This window comes from Colossoma macropomum, unplaced genomic scaffold (genome assembly GCF_904425465.1).
Source record: "Colossoma macropomum unplaced genomic scaffold, Colossoma_macropomum, whole genome shotgun sequence".
Lineage (NCBI taxonomy): Eukaryota > Metazoa > Chordata > Actinopteri > Characiformes > Serrasalmidae > Colossoma > Colossoma macropomum.
In genome coordinates, this window is record NW_023494810.1 from 15537242 (window position 1) to 15558324 (window position 21083).

The 21083-nt window shown below is 37.0% G+C and overlaps 1 protein-coding gene across 3 annotated transcripts in view; it reads left to right on the plus strand.

Annotated features, from left to right (window-relative positions):
* Window positions 1-21083, plus strand: part of phf2 (PHD finger protein 2) — a 64404-nt gene that overhangs the window by 37509 nt on the left and 5812 nt on the right. Inside the window, exons 14-20 of one of the 3 annotated variants that reach the window (XM_036559027.1) lie at window positions 963-1078; window positions 2973-3151; window positions 4343-4410; window positions 7534-7703; window positions 16118-16416; window positions 18820-19026; window positions 19370-20892. In XM_036559027.1, the coding sequence (XP_036414920.1) occupies window positions 963-1078; window positions 2973-3151; window positions 4343-4410; window positions 7534-7703; window positions 16118-16416; window positions 18820-19013 (1026 nt within the window). In that variant the 3' untranslated portion in view covers window positions 19014-19026; window positions 19370-20892. Of the gene's footprint in view, window positions 1-962; window positions 1079-2972; window positions 3152-4342; window positions 4411-7533; window positions 7704-16117; window positions 16417-18819; window positions 19027-19369; window positions 20893-21083 lie in introns of those variants that run through there. The other 2 variants (XM_036559024.1, XM_036559025.1) reach the window with 2 other exon arrangements.

Sequence of the window (21083 nt, forward strand, 5' to 3'; positions counted from 1 at the left end):
CCATTTATTAGGAATAAATTAACATTAAGCAGCTTGTAAAAAAGTTGGGAAATTAGGGTTCTCATTCCATTAATAAGGGGGCCAACATAATCAGTTTTTTCTGTTTTATGAGAGAGAAGTTTGTTAAAAAGCTGCCTGTTAGATCTCTCTGCAGCACACTGTAATGCTAGCTTTACTCCACAGCTCTTCCCTTCTACTTATTTTACTTTACGTTAAGTTTAGCTTGGGTGCATGGAACTGAAAAAAGATGCCGATGCTTTGGAACTTCAACTTGCTTCAGTGTGACTCGCTGCTGTAAATCAACCAGGCTAAACTGACTGAGTTTTACCTAGAGCAGCAAAGGAAAACTTTGCATGCATGCAAGGCTGCAGCACGGCTTTATCAGTTTAAAAATCATGCCAAAGGGTAAGAAAAAAAAGAGTTTGCGCTGCCACAGAATATTCTAAATCCAGACAACATATCAGGGCTGATTCAGGATGTGGACTAACATTACACATTAAAAGAAAACAGACTGCACGAGAAATATAATTACATTTGTGCATCTTAAAGCCCCAGCCGGCATTTTTTTTGTACAGTCTTCTAACTTGATTGATTCATGGAAACAACCTGCAATTGACAGTGCTATTAGTGAGAGACTGGGAATCCTAATACTTTTGCCATGATGTTATTTTTTTGCAGTTTTTTAAAGATTTGTGCTAAGCAATGCGATGCTGTAAGTATTTTCATATGACGTAACATACTGCAATTCTTTTCTTTTGACTGCAGATGATACTGCTAATCTCACTTCAGTCATCTCACATCATCTCTCTTCAATCTTTTTTACTGAACCAAAACAGAATTATGAAGTAGAAAAAAACATTAAACATTAAAAAACTTCTTCAAGGAAATGTATGATCTCATTTATGCTGTTATCCGGAATGATTAACAGTGATCGAGGAATATGTTATGTTATTCTCTTGCAGAACAGCAAACCAGATTCATTACTGAAAATGGAAGAGGAGCACAAATTTGAAAAGACGCCGCTGGGACATAAAGACAATAAATTTTCGTTTTCAATGTCAAACAAGAAATTGCTGGGGTATGTATTTTACTGCATTCTCAAATACACAGTCTGGTGGGTTTACACCTTTATTAATTCTTTAAACTCTTGTAACTACTAAGAAACTAGCTTAAATTAGTAGTTTCAGAGTTGGTTCTGAATAAAAGCCTTAAGGTTAGTAACTAAATAAGCCACGGGCTCAAGGCATAAATAATTCTGAATTTCTAAAATTCTTCTTATTTTCTGTTCTGTTACATTCATGAATTTGTCTGTTTAGCAGTGCATGGATTTACTCTACTGCTGTGCTTTAACCCTATAAGATCAATGCAATAAAGATGTTTCTGTGATTTAACTCTTGTCAGTCTGCCCCCAGAGTAGGTCGGCCAAATGCATGTTCATGCTGGTCATAGTAAAATGTAGAGCATTTAAGATTCTATATAAAAGAAGCTCTATGCTGCCTTTAGTTCTGAGCGAGTGTGCACACATTCAGAACACAATTCACATCACTATTGAAACACTTATTGGATTACTTTAATCAGAGTAGCAATAAAAGGTGACTAAAATGTTAAGTATATTCCTATTCATTTGTTTTCTTCATTATAAAGGGGGATTCCAGCATATCTACATAATTAAATGATTAAGATGTAAACAAAGTCATTCAGCGTTGTTTAATGTGAAATGCTCCGTTCTAGAGAAACTTGTGGTGGTGATAGGAACCAGATATCTAATATTTTATTATCAGATATCAGATATTTAATGCCTCTAAGTTGTTACATTAAATGGTTATGAATACACTGCTTGATGTTTTATGAAGATTTTGGCCTAAACCTCATAGTCATGGCAGGGCGTTATAAAGTAAAATGTTACCCAAAGAAAACATATTTTTTTCAGATCTACAACCATTTTACCATCATCACCATTACATATAAAACTCATAAAACACATGTAGGTTCACTTGTCATTTTGAATAGTAAATAAAATGGCTATATTTGTGTTGTAGACATCGCAACCCCTGGTTCCTATCACCACCACTGTAAAGAAAATCAGAATCTGTAAGTTTCTCTTTAATGCACCATTTCACACCAAAGCACTCTGAATGACTGTTTACATCTCATTGATTGATTTATGCAGAAAAAAGTTTGTAACACAAACAAAAATCTTCGAATTTTCAGCTTTGATAGATCACTTTCTTTATCCCTGAAACAAATGCCACAACAGCATGGAGAGGTCATGTTTTTAATGGAGAAGAGTAGATTAAACAGCAGAAATAAACACTTGAGTTGAGTTAATCTAATGTTTTTTTAATATCATGAATCAGTCCTGATATCACATTAAGAGGTAAAGAATCTTAAAAAGCATGGAGAAAACAAAATACAAATTCATTATTTTATATGTTTCACAAACCACCTCTATTCAGTAAGAAAATTATATATAGGAATATAAATCAACATCAGATGCATTTTATTGTATAATAAGTGCAAATACTCTCATCAAACAAAACAATAAAAAATCAACAGATGAGACAAACAGAGCTGAAAAAAACTTTGGTGTTTTAAGTTCTAAGTCCTTGCTGTGCCGTGTGCTGACCATGGCCTTGATTCCTTAAGAACAGAAGAGCGGTCAGATGTCTGTTTGGTTACATAGCACACTCGGGTGCTTAATGTTTTCGTCCAGGCGGGCAAAGAAATATGTGTTGCCTTCACATTCCCAGACTGGTACTGTCATGTGATAGGCTAAACCCTAAATTGGGTGAAAATGAAGATAATAAATCCTACATTTATCAGAAACTTGACATTACGATACACAGCCATATTTTAGACACGAAATCATCTGGCAGTTGTTGACTTAATCTCTCGTGTTTAACTTTTCAAAGTTTTTGATTGTTTCTGATTGCCTGATCCATCACGGCTCCATCGGCTCGCTGTTTCCTCAGGGCGAAGACGCTGAAGACTCAGACCAACTCCAGCGTGTTTGGCTCCTTACAAAATGTAAAAGAGGACAAACCCAAGCCTGTACGAGACGAGTATGAGTACGTTTCAGACGAGGGGGAGCTAAAAATCGACGAGTTTCCAATCAGGCGGAAAAAAACTCCTGTCAAGAGGGACTTTTCCTGTGAGTAATGTCAATTTGTACAACAGTTAGTCACAACCTCACAATCTGATGGGTTGAAAAGTGTTTTGCCTGCATTGTTTATCTGATAACAACAGTTTTTTCTGTATCAGTGCTAAGTAACAACAGTGTTTGGACAACAGTGTGCTACTAATTTTGGTGGAAAGAAATTGTCAGTATATTAAAAAAAGTAAATTTTGAGGTATTACTTTTTCCTTTATTTTTCAAAATTGGCATAAAAGTAATAAAATACTCAAGGTGTTATGGTGAATGACCTACTGCCACAGCTATAATGATATTCATGATAACACATGACCTAGAGGGTTCTGTTGTTTAAATAGCTTTAGGAATATGATGGTCACCAGATTTAATGATGTCCTATGATGTAAAATGTTAAATTTGAATTATTCCAGTATATGTGTATGGTTATATATTTGTACACAAAAGTTGGAACACCCTGGTCAAATCACATAATTTGGTATTTTCTTAAGTGAAAATTTGTTAGCACATCCTCTACAGAGACGAAACTTAAACTTAACATTTTTCTGCTAATGTTAGGGCAAAATTCTATGTATTTGCTGAGTTTCAACATATTGTACAAAAAATAAAACCTAAAATATGAAATGTGCCATTAATTTTGCAAATGTGCCAATATGTTGAATTTAGCAAGTAAACAATAATTGTGCTTTGAAATGAGCAGAAAAAGCCATATTTAAGTGTGTTCTCTGAAGAAAATATGTAATTATCATCACTTAGAAAATTAACAAAAGTTATTTTGGGGCGCTCAAACTTTTTCAGTCGTCCTAATAATATCTAACTTGATTCCAATGATTGTATTTTTAAAACTTTCATTTAATTTTTTCTTTTCATTTTCATTTTTTTTTACATTTTCAACAATGACGTGATAATATTGAAAAACATGCTATTTATAACATTTTCATATTGTCCCATCCTTATGTAGCTTTAGCTATGGGGCAAATACAGAGTCTTACAGCATATGGAACAATCACATGTTAATAAAGTATTGAAATACTGTTCAGTAGTAGTGGAATGGTAATTATTCAGGAAATCATTTTTAAAGCTTTTAGCCCACAGTTATAACTTCCCTATTCAGTTTTCATTTCATAGTGGTTTTATCTTATCAATAGTCATTTTTTAAAATGTCTTCTAAAATTCTGAATCTCTTTTTTTCAGTTTTATCAAACATCAGAGAGCCCATCCAGCCAACGAAAAAGCCAAAAACGCAGCCTGCAGTAATTAAGGTAAGCAGGAAGTTTCCTCACACTTACAGCTTTTTGGGAACTTCCAACTAAGTACTAATGAAAGACCAACATCTACAACCCATTTCTGTAACTAAAGAATGGCATGAACTTAAAGTCACTGATTAATTATAAATTCTAAGGAATTGAGACTTAATCACAATCTACTATTTTGTGAAGTAACTAATAGATTCCTTCTGGGTGCGTTTAAAAAACACTCCAGTAGAGATCACATGTGTCCCACTGCTGGGCTGGTGTAATTCCACTTAATGTTCTGACTTAGACTAACACACAGAGCGAATCAAAGAGAGAAAGCCACAGGGCCGAGCCAAGCACCACCACAGGACTGATGAAGGAAATAGTTGTGGTGTGAAGCGGCCGGGAGTGAGGAAGTCAACCACAAGAGACAGAAAGGCACGCACAGTGCAGGGTCGTAGAGGGTCAGATAGTGACCTTTCTTGTCACAGGGCTTTTTCAAGGCATGCTCATGAATCAACACAGGTGAACTACTTTCATGTACGTGTTCACACTAGGCCTGTGAGACGTAATCAGAAATCGGCAGTGACTGACAAGTAAGCCAGCGATAATGCCAGGTAATAATCGCCTTGTTGGGAAAAAGAATTGATCTGGACCATTCAAACGATGTGTGGTCCCACAGTAAAAAATATTTTAAAAAAATTAAGTATTCAGACCCTAGATATTTACTTGAGTCAGGTTATGATCTGTTTAAACCCAACACACTAATTGAGATAGTAATAAGCTAAATATATGCAAATCATCATTGATAGAGTGCTTTGTATTGGGAAATATCTGTCCCAAACCTTAATCCCTATTTATACTTAAAATAATACAAATTCATTTTTGCATTTTTTTGCATTTTTTTCAATGTTGTTTTAAAAAACAACTTTGAACAAATTAGGTTTATCATGAGTTTATTTTTTAAATTAAAATACTTTATTAAAAAAAGTTGTCCTGTATTTTCATGTCACTACTGAAACACAAAACGTTTTAGTCTAGTCCATAGATGGAGCCTTATTTTAGCCACATCCCTGCATTTTAGAGCAGGAAGTGAGACTGCAATATGGCCACGTTAGATCCCTGAAGTCTGAAGACCAAGTCTAAAAATCAGCATGTAACATTAAGAGCTGTCATTGCTGAAACACATATTTTATGCAGTTGTGTAAACTTTTTTGTGTTTCAGTGCAAAACTTTTATGATTTTATGTGTGTACAACTGTTCAGGGCTGTGTTTGGTAGTCATGTACTGGCTAGTATTTTTGAGCTATGCTCAGAATTAGCTGAAATTGTCACAGCTGAAACAGTCACTACTGAAACAGTCATTTATTTTAATAATATGAACATAGTTAAGGTGTAGGGTTATTCAAAGCAAAGTGATTTTAGTCTAAACTCCCAGTCAGTTAAGTCTGAAATGTATTTTCAACTGACTTTGAACCAGTTTGGTAGAATGGCCTATACAGTACTAGAGAGGACTAATTAAATTTATAAATTAATAAGTTTGTGAAATAATATCAAATAATATGTACTGGTAATATTTTATTCGCATTTTCTGTTAAAACAAGGGATTGTTATGGAATAAGTCATTAGACCACAGTATGGAAAAATCCTAACTCTCTGCTGTGGGTTTTCCAGTGTACAACACACAGTCTGAGGAAGATTCACAGCATTTTCTGTACAGTTTAAGCACCTCAGTTGTAAAATTGAAAAATGAAAAAGAATACTTGATGATCATACATGGTTTCCCACGGGCATCCGTAGCTGAACTCCAGTGAGCCACTGCACTATCATAACTTTTTTTATAATTTATAAAGCATGTGGAACTCCCTCACTTGCGCACGTTTAGCCATCTGCAGTTTCTCCTCAAGGGGAACCTATTAGAATGCAAGTGACTTTTGTGTGAGTCATTTAAAGTGAAGAAACAGCCATTACCCACACCATGCAAGAATCACCTACACCAGCTCACAAATGCACGTGTTTACAGTCACAGATTTCCAAATGATTGGTGAAACAGTTTGTTGCCAAAAGATGTTGAGTTACTCATTGACTCAGTTAATTACAATTATCATTAAATCAGTTAATGCTAAAACATATAACAGAGAGGTCTTACATAGTGCCTAATAGGGGTGCAGGAAAAAATAGATTCTTAGATGCATCGCGATGCGGACGTGAACGATTCTGAATCGATTCACAAATGTCAAAAATCGATTTTCTAAATATTTAATTTATAACGTAATGTTGACGGAACACAAAAGGCGGAACTTGGAAGTGCGGAAGTGCAGCGCCCGGACAGTCTGTGGCGGCACATAACAAAAACACCACTGGATAAGCGAGAAATCCGACCGGCTCCCTCTGCGTTAAAGCCAGGTTAGGTCAGGAGTCACAACCCAAATGTTAACATTTTGTCCTTTCAACAAAAATCAAACCACCTTGGGAGCCGCAACATTTACTGTCCAGTATGTGATAATGTGCTAGTATAGGCTAAACACTATAAACGAAAACGCTGATTTACTTTGCTCTGCTTTAAGCTTTAGCTATAGCCGCTTTCCTCCCATCTCCGCCAGAAAACTTTTCCTCAAAAGTAGATCAGTTAAATGTCTCTCAACGTTCGGCTGTTTTACGAGGCTGAAGTCGCTTCTTATTCTCCAGCTTCTTGTTCGAATTTACCCGTTCCACCTTAAATTCTAACTGAGGCGCCGGATGTAAATGCAGCACCATTTAAGGTGGAACAGGAAAATTCAAAAGAGAAGCGACTTCAGCTTTGCCACTTTTTAGTGTGACAGTCTCTCGTTGCAGATTTAATGTACCAGGAAACCAACTGCAGTGCTTATAAATGCGAATAGCACATCGCTGCTATGTGACCTGCAGTCTGCACGCCGGTTCTCAGTCGTTGCGAAACAGAGCTTTCGCGCTATGTTTCACACGTCCCGTCTCAAAGATACTTTACTGACACAGCGATCCCCCCCGTCTCTACAACGAGACCAAAACCAAAGTTATAAAATCACTAAATAACTTTATGTCTCAGTTTACTTGTTGAATTTGGCTTACACAGTAGCTTCAAATGTTTAAGTGAAGGTTATATACTCACTATTTCATGTGTCTTTTCATTTAGAGTGCTGACTCCTCAGACGAAGAATCACTCCACATAGACACAGATGCCAAGACAGAGGTCAAAGGCCGCAATTCCAAGGTGTCCAAGAAGAAAGGGGGCAGCGCAGCAGGAATCCTGGACCTCCTTCAGGCCAGCAAGCAAGTGGGCGGCATTGACTACAGCAACAACAGGTACACAGATCACACCATGCTTGAACTGCTGCTCTCCATGTCTGCAGTAACACTGAAGTAGTCTTTAAAGCTGTGTGTGATCTTTGGTTTCAGCTGGATGTTTAGCGAATCAACAAAAGCACATCATTACTAACTCATCAGTATCAATATAATTTTAGGGGTCGTTCACACGACGCCTTGTCAAACACTTTCAAGTGCGCTTTTCTCTTTGTTGTCTGTGGAGCAACGTGTACCTCAAATGAAAAGCACTCCTCTAGCCTATGCTGTGTATCCCACATAAAAGCGCTCTAGTCAGTACGCCCGTCAGTATCAAGGATGTTGACCAATCAATATCAAAGATTCCTTCTCTCTAGTCACTCAGCCAACATGGAAGAAAATGTACTTTGGCTGTTTTCAAACAACACTTGACACAAAGATTACCACAATCAAAAGACGTATTGTTATGTATATTCTTATTCAGTCATTTGCAGACGTTTGAACACCCCTCATCAAATTTCATGTTTTGTTGATTTAGTAAAAAATGAAGTAAAAAGTAAAAATAACAAACTTAAATATATAATTGTCCTGCAAGTTTCCGTGCACAATTTCTATTTATTTGCTGAATTTAGCAAGAATTATTTGCTGAAATTAGCAAGACGCAAGGTGCCTAGTCGTCTGAACGTCCTGAAAATGCCTTGTGGTCAGTGGTAGGGTTGGACAATTCGCCAATAGTCTTTTTTAACAAAATCGCCGATAGTCTTCTTAAAATATCCCGATAGACAGTGTTATCATTCATATTCCAAATAAAATACAAATTAAAAAAGACTCATAGTCTACAACAGTGGTAACCAACGATCCTGGTAATCTGTCTTCTTGCAAAGCACAATCTGCCAACACTGCCTTCTCCAGCTAACTGACCTCTTCCCAGTTCTCTGAATATCTGGATCAGGTGTTTAAGAGTTACGTCAGGGTTGAGACAGCTTGTTAGATGCAGGTTGTTACTAAACAAGCAGGAAAGTAGATCCCTGGGAGGAGGGCTGGTGACCACTGGTCTACAGTGTAGGCCGAATGTGCATTTTTTTTTTGATCTGGCCAGGTGGTGGCACTGATTCGTTTCCTGCTGTGTGTGTATTGAGCTTATATACCATAGAACTCCATGGTGTGAAAACCATTTTCATTTGTGCACTACTTACCTCTTAAAATCTCTTTGTTATTGGTGCTTTTTGCAAACACTCTGATAATGGCTTGTTTTGTAGCTGTTGAAAGTGAGGACTTGATAGCCTTCATCCAAGAGCATTAGTGAGGTCAGGTACTGACATTGGATTATTAGTTCTGGATCACAAACACCACTCCAACTCATCCCAAAGGGATTGGATGGAGCTCCATCACTCCAGTGAACTCAGTTTCACTGCTCCACATCCTAATGCTGGAGGGTTTTATCCCCATCTAGCCGACACTTGGCATTGAGCATGGTGACCTTAGGCTCACGTGCAGCTTCTCTAGAGCATCCCATTCTGTTGTCAATGATTGCATCTGAAAGTAGCTGGTTTAGTTTAGATGGTATTGACCACAGAGAATAAATTGTACATGCTGCAGTTTTTACCCAGAATTTCACAGAAATAGGACCAAGCGACCCAATGAGTGGTGAAGTCTGACGCAAGGCAGAAACCAGCTTCACTGTTTAGTCTAAGCAAATTTTAACATGATCGAAAAAAACTTTAAAATAATGTAATTAAAAAACTGACAGATAAGCATAAAAAATGGAGGAGAAGAACTGTCCTGATACATCAACTACAATGAAAAGTAATGCATTGCATTTATTTAATTTAGATGTGTACATTATGAATAAAACATGCTACTGTTCAAAAGTTTAGAATCAGTGTTTTCAAAATATGAAAGACATTTTTTTAAATTAACTCATTATGATATTCCTACAATTTCAAAGTTTCAATTAAGCTAAATTATATATTTTAAAGTGCATGGCTATGATAAATGGAGTTCTGGATGGTTTTAAAAAAATGACAGTGAAAGCTGTAAAACATTAAGAATGAGGCTAAAATAAACACAATGGCCATTTACTGTAAAGCTAAACTATATCTGTGCATGAGTTTAGCGTGTACAGGATGTCGATGAATAAAATTGCTCACATTTAATGGATAAACTGAAACAGCAGTTTAGTATTTATAGCACAGAAACGAACTTAGCTTAATATAATTATATAAAACCAACTTAATATAAATGTGTAGATTAATCGTATCCAATGATGAAACAGTCCATCAGAAGACCCCAAAAAGAACAAATCCCCAGAATGCAGTGAAGTAAAATTTCTGAATTTATTAGACCAAAGCACATTTGATAAATGTGTCAAGATTAGATTTTGCTCAGGAGATAAAATAGGAGGGGTGGGGGGCATTTTACCCTGGGGGCACCTCTTCCCGTAAGTCCCCTAAATTTAACAGCCGAGTTCAGAGTATATAATAAAACTATTTAAATAAGTTCTTTGATTGTTCAAAATAAAATCTAAAAAATACATTTTGGCATCTAGTTTACAAGATTTTAATCTGCATTTTTAGAAATTATATATCTTATTGTACATAAAATTACACAAATTATTAATATTACAGTGATTCCAAACTTTTGAATCATAGTGTATATTACATCAAAACAATTTTATCTTTAATTTTTTCATTTATTTGCCTTTCACATTTTATATTATTTTTATTTATGTAGAAAAGCTTTCTTGCAGCATTTGAAAAGTTATTGTACGTTATTATAAAACATTATATTTGGTTGTTTTAAATATTGGTGAAACTTGGTGTTATGACTGGAGACGTGTCTAATTCACATCTGTGACCTACTGTACAGCACATTATATCTGCTAACATAACACGTTAAAGTAAATCAGTCTTTGGCAGGCAGCCATGGTGGAGGTGTGTTTCGCATGATGGAGTGTGTACCTGGACTTCTGAGAGTGAAAACACAATATTACGTTTCAATTTCTTAACTTGGCTGCTACTTGTGAGTAAACGCATTGAAAATAATTCATATCCAGGCATGTACTCAATATACAGCTAGTCTACTAATGGTTAAAATAATAGTTTAACCACTTTGTCAGCAGTTTACGTATATAAGCACTATTTATTTGATACTCCTCCACTATTAATTTATCAAAACGCAGTCAACGCTCGAGGCCATTCCTCTTCATTTCACTGTTTGCTGCTTTGTGCAGTTTTTGATGGTCTATTTCCACTCTGCTGAAAGCTGCAAATTAGCACAAAGGTATGGGGGGGGAGGAGAAAGAAAACATGGTTAAAATATGTTAATTTCTCAAATTATTTTTTCATGCGTTTAGACCTGACATATGACTGCGGACTGTGGGGAGGAAATGACTCCAGTCAATTATAACCACATTAAACAAGCACTTTCCTCATTGTTCCAGCTCACTGGTTAATGACTTAATAGGTGGTAATCTGGACAGGGTAAATCCGTATTTTCGTGCTGCTTTCCACAAGCTGGAACCACTATTCCTATATCCTGCACAGCGATTAACCCTTTAATGCTGAGCCAACAGGCCTAAAAGCAGAGCCATGATACCACAAAGCTGGTAGATTTTTATTTTGTTTGTAAAAGAAAAGAAGTATACTGTGCTTTTTCTGTAGACTTCCCCCTTTCTAGTTAATAATAGACTAAGCTGCCTTCTGTTTAAGGGTGGGGTGGGGGGTTGGCTGTCTGATTGAATAAAAAATCACAAGTTTAAAGGCCTAATCTGCCAATATTTCTACATTTCTGCATAAGTAAATCATTGAGATGAATCAGTCATTCAGATTGGTTTGATGTGAAATGGTGCATAGTAGAGAAACGTACTAGCTCAGATATTTTTACAATGGTGGTGAATGGAACCAGGGATCACAATGTATACAGCACAAATATAGCTATTTTATTTAGCCCTCCAAAATGACCAGTCAACCTACATGAGTTTTTATATGTAATGTTGATTATGGTAGAGTAGTGGTAAATAGGGAAAAAAAGAGTACTTTTGCCTTACAACTACATATACCCTTCCACCATTAATGGCATTTAAGAGTATGTTTTAGGGCAAAACCTTGTCTCAAATCTGTTGTAAAATAATGCCTCAGGCATCAGGAAGCATATTCATAACCATTTCATGTAGTAACTTGGTGCAGTGTTGCTTTTAAAGGCTTTACACTCTTCAGACATCTGGTTCCTATCAACCGATAGGTTTCTCGAGAACGGAGCATTTAACATCTAACCCCTCTGAGGGACTTTGTTTATTTAACCATTAATTAGGCAGAAAAATGTATGAAATTCCTCTGTAAATGGAAGAACAAATATTTGATCAAATTTGGTAACATCAACATATTTGAAAACGAAAAATTTGAATGACTAAGACTTTTATCCGCTGTTTGTGAACATGAAACAAAAAAATTCTAGCTAAATGCTAGTGAGTCACTTGTACTCCGCCATAATAGTGCATCTAAACAGAGGAAGATAATCTGCCAGCATATCACGCAAAACAGAAGTTTATAGTTCACTTTTTTCATGTTAGTCTTTTCTAGTCAGTCGTACTCAGTTGTTGGTTGGTGATATCTCGGCAACAGTGAGTACTGCTGTCCAGGCTCACTACCTGTTATAGAGCTCTATTTACAAGCAATAGTATTTTAATTGCCTGGTGTAGTCCTTGTTAGTTGTTATTGATTGCTATCTTGCACGCTCTCAGTTGAATTTATCTGCAAGAATGTATTTCCAGTTTATTTCATCTGATCATATAGAATCTGAACTATTGGTCACTCCCCCATTCATACTGAAAAATGTGTTACTTTGAATTTACTTGATTCAGATGTGTACATCAATTCCGACACAATTCTAGTCAACAGGAGGTAAAACGAATGACCGTAATTGATCTAGTATGTTTCATTCATGTGGAACCAGTGCACACATTTGAATTATGTAATGTTATGTAATGCATGTTTTTTCAGTGTACCAAAAAGGGTTTAACAAAAAATAGTTTAGGTTTTTTAAGTTGCTGGTTAAAAAGACAACACTACCTCTGTTCTTTTGCACCTGACACGTTTAAACAGCACCAGCAGCCTTTTCTGTGTTGCCAGACTGGGGATGATTACACGGATTAGCATTTTATGCTACTTAATATGACATTAATTGTTCAGCAGTGATATTTTGTGTTGTGTTTCAAACATATTTCATTAGAAAGCATAAATAAAAAGTAAGATATAAACTAGAATCTAGCAGCATACAAAAAAAGCAGCTTAATACTTAATAATACTACTAATAATAGTAAAAATAACAAAAATACAGTAGTAGCTGTTATTCAGTTTTGTAATAATATTGATAGTAGTAACAATAATGATAAATAAATCTTCTAGAATATTTGAAAATTAAAATATTTAATATTTTTGTGACAACTCATTCAGTATTTCTACTGAAATCAACTTTATTAATGGAGAGGTGGCCACCCTTTTGTGGCAGTAACAGCCTCTACTCTACCGGGAAGGCTTTACACTAGATGTTGGAACATTGCTGTGAGGATTTAATTGTATTCAGCCACAAAAGCATTAGTGAGGTCAGACCCTGATGTTGGATGATTAGTTCTGGATCATAAACTCCATTCCAGCTCATCCCAGAGGTTTTGGATAGAGCTCCATCACGTCAGAGAACACAGTTCCACTGCTTCACAGCCCAATGTTGGGGGCTTTATACCCCTCTAGTGGACATTTGGCATTACACATGGTGACCTTAGGCTCATGTGCAGCTGCTCCAGAGTACCTCATTTTATTGGCAGTGCTTTTCTGTGGAAGATGTATGTGCGCAACTGAATGCCTGAGTCACCTTAAAGTAGCTGAATTGACTAATTAGATGGGGTGTCTGGATACTTCTGGAAACACTGGATACAGTTAATGTATCTGACCAAAAAAACAGTGAATTAATAATGTATGTTGTTAAATTAAATGAGCAGGTACATTTGTGAGACTGTCTACACTGCTGCAAACCTGTAGTGAATACAGACAAGATGTGAAATGTTGGGAATTTTGCTGTTGCCTTTTGATTATGCAGTCTGTCTCAAATCCAAACTGTGGCATATTTTTGCTTTCATGCCTGTCGAGCAGACACACCCTTGGCTTGAAGTGTTTGTGCATTTTTGGCTGGCTATTTCTGGACTCGTCTGTCAACTATTTGACCTATCCCATCATTCCTAGCTCTTTTTCCCATTCTCCTCTCCTTTCACCATGTTTTAGAGGCTTGTATTTTTTCAGAGCAGTAATAGTGTGGGTTCTTTTCATGACATAAACAACACTGAGCTCAGAAAGGCCAGTCCCAACAGCAACGCCACATACAGCCTGTAGTGGGAAAACTTTTCTGAGTCAGTTTAGCCTGCCTGGAGTACACCATCTATGCTAGGGCTGGACAGCATTGATAAAATTTGATACAACAGCTAAGGTGGTGTTGAGAAGGATTGTCCTACCTTGTCCTATTGTAATGCATATTTATAGAGAGCTCCCTACATAAAACTGTATGTAGGATATTTTAATAGCCTAAATGACCTTATCAGAAAATGCTACCAGTATTACAGGTAGGATATTATGATCACCTATATCAGGTTATCAGAAAAAGCTGCCAGCACTAAAAGCTAAGATAGTAGCATAAGTACTTTGTTAGCTCATCAACGCATCATTCGTTCTGAGACCTGCCCATGACTGTGATTGGTGCACTGCATGCAGCTGGCTTCTAGCAGGGCTGAGACGTACACAAGTTTTATTTAAGTATACATACAGCGGCGTGTTTGGTGGTAGTGCAGTTTTGTGTAGTGTTTTTGTCATTTGAAGTATACATACTAGCTTTAATTCCAATCACACAGTCAGATTGCTTGGAAAACTTCATAACCATGTTCTACCTGCATTCTAACAGCAGTGTTTTTACACTATGCCTGTGTCATTCCAGTCACCACTAGTTGCTAAGTAATAACAACAGTTGCTTTACTCTGCTAGAACTGCTTCTTTGGCAAAAAAAAAAAAATACAGTGCTATACAGATGTCTAATATTATCTTAGCAGTGAGTGTGTTTGACAATGAATACACTATATAACATTCAAATACATACAAATTAAAATTAAAACAGTAAAATGTTACAAGAATAGATTGATTTTTCTTAAAGTTAGAAGAACATGGCTTTGGTTCCTGAATATTTGTGCACTTCAGCTACATTGTATGGAATTGAATGTGATAATGAATTATGCTCATTATCCGTCAATATTACTATGGTTGAGTGACATTACTGAGGTTTACTGGTATATTGGCAGAGAAGATATACCAGTATAGAAGATATCGCTGCTTTCGGAAGAAAACTTTGTATCTCCATATTTGTCATTTTTCAGTTTTTGACATAATTTGAAAATAGCTGTAGCTCTTTACATTGTGTGGAAATTTCATGAAGAATGGACCAAAAGAAATGGCCCAATATTACTTGGAAAAAATTCTGCTTCCACTGACTTACATTAAAAGCAAGTTTTTTCCTTTTCCTGTAAAATTATCATTTTGGAGATATGAGGTTTTCTTCCGACAACAGCGATATATTGGTATAGATGATCTGTTGGTACAGACAGTGTGTTGTATTGAACATATATAGGCATAGATGATACATCAGTATAGACAGCATGTCGGTTGAGATGATATGTTGTTATATTATTAAGTGGTATAGAAGTACATATGATATGTCAGTATAGAAATTATTTCGGTGTAGATGATGTGTAGACCAGTCCAGTTTCCAGTCCTGGATTTTGTAATCATTGGTTGGTATGACACTGACTAGCCAGTCAGTCACATCAACAGTTCAGTTAACTACCAGTGGCTTCAAAATCCATGACCGGAAACTGGATTAAAGCTCCGGATTTGAAAACCTCTGGTATAGACAAAATGTTGGTATCGATCACATATAGGAATAGACAACATATTGATATATATATTGTTATATTGGTATAGACAATATATCAGTAAAAGTGGAACACTGGTATAAGCAATATATTTATGTAAATGTTATATGGGTATAAATGATAAGTTGGTAGGTATGATATTTTAGGATAAGTGATATATTGGTATAGACAGTATATTGGTGTAATTGATGTTTTGGTATAGATGACACTTTGGTGTAACTGATATATTCGTATAAGCGATATATTGATATAAGTGATCAGTATCATTATAAACATTATCACGGTATAGACATTATACAGTAAAGACATAATATCGCCCAGCACTAATCCGTCCTCATATCTCCTGATGCCTTAACTGTCCCACTGGCTGCTTTTCTCCCTCACTCTAAAACTCGAAAAACCTCTTCTCATTCTCACTGACACTTGTAGTAATGTGTGTGTGTTGTGTTATTTCTTATTGATGGACTTACAGTCAGCCACCTGCATCCCCCAGCACACAGGAGGCCATCCAGGGCATGCTGTCCATGGCCAACCTGCAGTCTTCAGACACCTGCCTGCAGCCGGCCTGGAACAACAGCCAGGCCAAGAACAACTCGCACACTGGCCCAGCCAGCAAGAAGCCTGCAGGGGGTGCTGCGGCGACCGGAAACAGCAAGCGACCAGCCAAGCGGCCGCCAAAGAAACCACAGAAAAGCAGCAGCGTGGACAGCGCAGACATGTTTGATGATGACCAGGACCATCTAGATGCCTGCTTCAAAGACTCAGATTATGGTGAGATATTTTCAGACACAATTTTCAGAAACATAGTCAGTCTCACTAAACATGACATGTCTGAAGTTTGCTCCTATAGTTTTGAAGCTACAGTGCTAGGAGGGCGAAAGCTAGCACAGGCTTCCTCCCAGACCTGCGAAGCAAGCCACTGCATCTTTTCGAACTGCCGCTAACACAACGTCACTGAGCAGCTGAACGCACTCGGAACATCAGCTAACAGACGCCTGTGCTGGATGATGAGGGAGACAGGGCCCATCCTACCCACCCAAAAGGAAGTGAGGCCAGTTGTGGTCTCCTTGACTCCTGGCCACATACAGCTGTAGCATCACCAGAGATCGAACACACAATCTCCTGATGATAGGGCCAACACTTAGGCGGTTGTGCCATGCGGGAGCCCTGACGCTGCAGAGCTTAACAAGCAATGGAAGTGTGTGTGGTTTTTTATATTGTATATAAAAATGATACAATTATGTCACAGTGAGTCTATGTCAGATTTCTAAACATCTCAACACAGTTTGAGGTACATGGGTGATATTTTAGGGATGCAGTTTGCATGCTACTAATTTGTGAGGTATGAGCTTCTATTACTAATTATCTGTGTTAGCCTCATAATTCCAGGCGGCCTGAGGCGGAGCCAGCAGGGCTTGGGTTACCACAGGCCCACCCTTTGAAGGGGCCCACAAATGCTGCAAGTAAATAAATAATAAGTAATAAAATTGCTTACATAATCCCTACTGAAATTTGGCTGGTGTGAATCTAACATCAGTGATATAAATGAAAAAATATGCTGTAGTATTTAAGAAGATTTTGAGGCCTAGTACAGAACACATGGCTGCATGATGAGGGAACCAGGTTGTTGTGCCATTAATTGGCAAGAAATAGTTTATCACAAAGCAAAGAAAAAAAAGAAAAGAATTCACTTTAACTCAGCCTTTGTTTTACTCACTCACTTTTTTCTTTGAGTCAACCAGTAACTTCAGCTTCAAACTCTAGTGAGCAAAGAACCATAAGGGGCAGAGAGAGTTTTTCCATGTACTGTTTGCGTACACGGTGCGTTATGTTTTATGCATCGTGGGTGCATCGTGCGATTGTTTAAAAAAAAAAACTTAAAGTGGCCAGGTGGCTTACAGGGCAGTGTACCATGCATATTGTACCATATGTACTATGCAATGACCAGAAAATGGTTGTATAATGTATTGTAAGCTGTTATCCAGGCATCATAATGGCATTCCTGTCTGAGTAACCTCTTTCTGCAGGTACCCTATTGGCAGAATGGAAATTTGCATAGATATTTTTAACATAACCAAATAAATTATTTTCTTCTATTTTCCCCCTGTTTAACTAGAACATCGCTGGCTTTCTGTGATGAGCTGCTAGCAAGCAATGATGGATGAAAGAGGAGGGGTCAGAATCCTCCTGTTATGAAAACAATTCACACTTCTCCACAAAGGCAGCTGTGATAAATTGGACTTCTTGCTTTTGTAAATCACACACATTTCCACAAAATATATCACCAACAACTGAGGTTCCTCCAACACAATTTTTTTATTGGTACCATGAAAAGGGATTAATTTTCTGTTATTTTCAAAAAGGACCCCCTACACAAAAAAATGCAATGGCTATGGAGTGTTATGCTGATGGGGGCCACTACCAAGGTTTACCCCTCTCCAACATACCTGATTCACCTCATCAGCTAATTAAGAAACCTCTCGTGAGCTGAATCAGGTGTGCTGGGGGAATGCTGTCACTGTGTGATTCTTAAGGCTGGGAATGAGGAACACTTGTTTAGAACAAGGAGAAAGAGAATAAATAAAAATTGTAATTGCTTTTAGATTTGAAATGGGAGGTTCTCAATTTGGGGCTAGTGACAGGCGTTTTGTTTATTCCGCATGGAAGGACCTCCAAAATCCTCGCTTTGAGTTTAGTTCCAAAGAACTACTTTTTCAGCTGTGCGCTCCTTGTGAACCCCTTCCAAAAACAGCAAGACCATTAGTAGCCTGTTAATAATCCATTAGCCAGCCCTTTAAACTGTTGTTTTAAATGCTTTTTGATCTGATACCCTAATTAGTCATTACCAGCACGCACATTCGCAATCGAGATCACACTAGGGGAGTGTTTTATCAGGCAGGCATTTTTCTCTATTGTAAACAGAGGATTTTTTGGTCATGATAATTGTTGGAAATTGCATGTTCTCTGGTGCTGAAGATCAAAGAGACTAGGTACAAGCAGAAAGAGAGTATGAAACAGCTGCATTGCATCTGTCCCACGCTAAGCTACTGCTCTATCAGAAAGTCCTCAGAGCTGCAGTATGGAATGTAGATACATGTGGGTATTTGAAATTGCGCTTTTTCCATTGTCTTCAGCTTTGTGTTGATGTGTGTCGAAATCTTGCGTTTGTTCCAGTGTATCCCTCTCTGGAGTCGGAAGAGGACAATCCCATTTTCAAATCACGATCGAAGAAAAGGAAAAACTCAGACGACACTCCATACAGTCCAACAGGTACGGACTACAGCATGAGAGCAGAATATAAACATCGGCAAGTAACTGAACCACTAATGATATATAAGCCATATCATACCACCTCACATTATCACTAGAGGTATAAATCTCTGATCGGGCATCGATTCAGTTATAATATTTTAGTAAATTAGTCAACACATTGTGACATCTTTATTTACATTTATTTATTGATTTATTTAAGTAATGTTTATTTGATATCCTGCCTTCCGCCCAATGACAGCTGGGATAGGCTCCAGCACCCCACCGCGACCCAGAAGGATAAGCGGTTTAGATGATGGATGGATGGATGGATGTTTATTTGATAGGGACAGATACAGGGATGGGTTACTGACTAGGCCAGTGGGGCCAGTGCACAGGGGACTCAGGAGGGCCTCAGACCAGAGGGGACTCAAATACTTGGGGCAGTCCAATGCAGATACAAGCATTTTATAAATGAATAGCCATTGAATATGCTCAAATAAATGAAATAAAACAAGAAATATGTTCTCAGCCCCCTCAGGTTTCATAGTATCATTGATTCTGTTGCTGACATTCAAATGTGATGTTTTACCCATTTTATTTGTGTACCAATATTTTTGTTTTTGCAATACAACTCATTTTGGTTCAAAGGAAAAAAAGAAGGAAAGTTGATTGAAGTATGTCTTCACGTACATAAAACCTTACACTAAAGCTTAAACAGTTACAATGTAGACACAATAGAATGTTGCACATTAATTATTAATAAGGCTAATTTTGTTTATTCTCAAAAGAAAAAAGTTGAAAAAATGCACTGCTTATAAACACATATATTAACTGTTGTTTAGTCTCACTTTTCAGGTTATTTATTCATGTAATTATTTAGTTAGTTAGTGTAATGGTTAGAGTTTGGGGGGCCTCCAAAAATGCTAGTGTCCATGCAAGACCATGATCCGTCCCTGGACAGATAGAGTACAACAACGAAAAGTACAAAAGAACTGCCTGATGCCAGATGTTACAACATTTATAGTGATGCGCTAATTTGCAGTGTTTGTCCCTAGATAGGCCTTTAGTAAAACACGCTGTTAAGGACATGACTGAGCGGATGGAGATAACACGGCTGATTAACTTACTCTGGCTGATGTTAGCTACGTCCACAAACAATGAAAATGTATTTCTCTGACAAACTGACAAAATAGATGTTGGCACACCTGTAAGAAGACAGTGAGTCCTCATCAGCATCTGGTTAGCTGTGTTTGCTCTTGAACTCCTCTGAAGTTGCAGCCTCTGTTACTTTTGCCACACAAAAACCTGATTTCCCTTGGCTATTTTTGTATAATAAAACATTTTGAAACACATTCCTCTGTGTGCTGCTAAGAACATTTTGTAAAACAACTGCTGTCATGAAAAAGGTAAGCCTAAAGCCCTACATTCATTTTAGCTGGTCTGTTGTTTTGCCGTTGTTTTTAACCTCCCAGTGGTTAGGCGTGTACCAGTATAAAAACATCGTTACAATAATTTCCTAACCTTTTATTACAGTTTACAGTATTACCTCTGTATTTCATAAAAAAAAAATAAATAGTAAAATATGTGGGCAGTTTTTACAATAAAATAGTCATTAAAAATAATGACTGGAGAAATTGTTTAAATTGCATTAAATTAAATTTTGGCCAAAGCACATACTTTTGCAGCTGCTGCAGTTGAATTGCTAGCTCTAGATTGAGGCACTGGTGCGAATTTGCACCCCTACCCATTCTAAAACTTTCATAACTTAGAATGAATGGAAAGCCATTACATGAGAATCTAAAAACCTTTTTGTCTTTTCTGACAAACTTTATAGTCACACGCAACATCCCCAGTCCAAATGATATATTTTGTTAATTTTCTCAGTAAAAATAAGTTAACAAATCCTCTAGAGGAAACAAACTTAAATATTAAAGTTAAACTTAAAGATTTTGGTGAACAGCCTCTGTTAATTTGCTGAGTTATCATATTGGGGAAAAAATAAAGCAAAATATAAAATGTGCCATAACGTTTGCACAGGCCACATTTTATTTTTTGTTTCCAATGTTTTTTTTCCCAATTGTGCTAAATTCAGCAATTAAACAGAATTGTGCATTAAAGTGTCTTTTTTTAGAGTATGTGCACTTTTTGTAATTTAGAAAATGAACAAAACATGTCACTTGACCAGG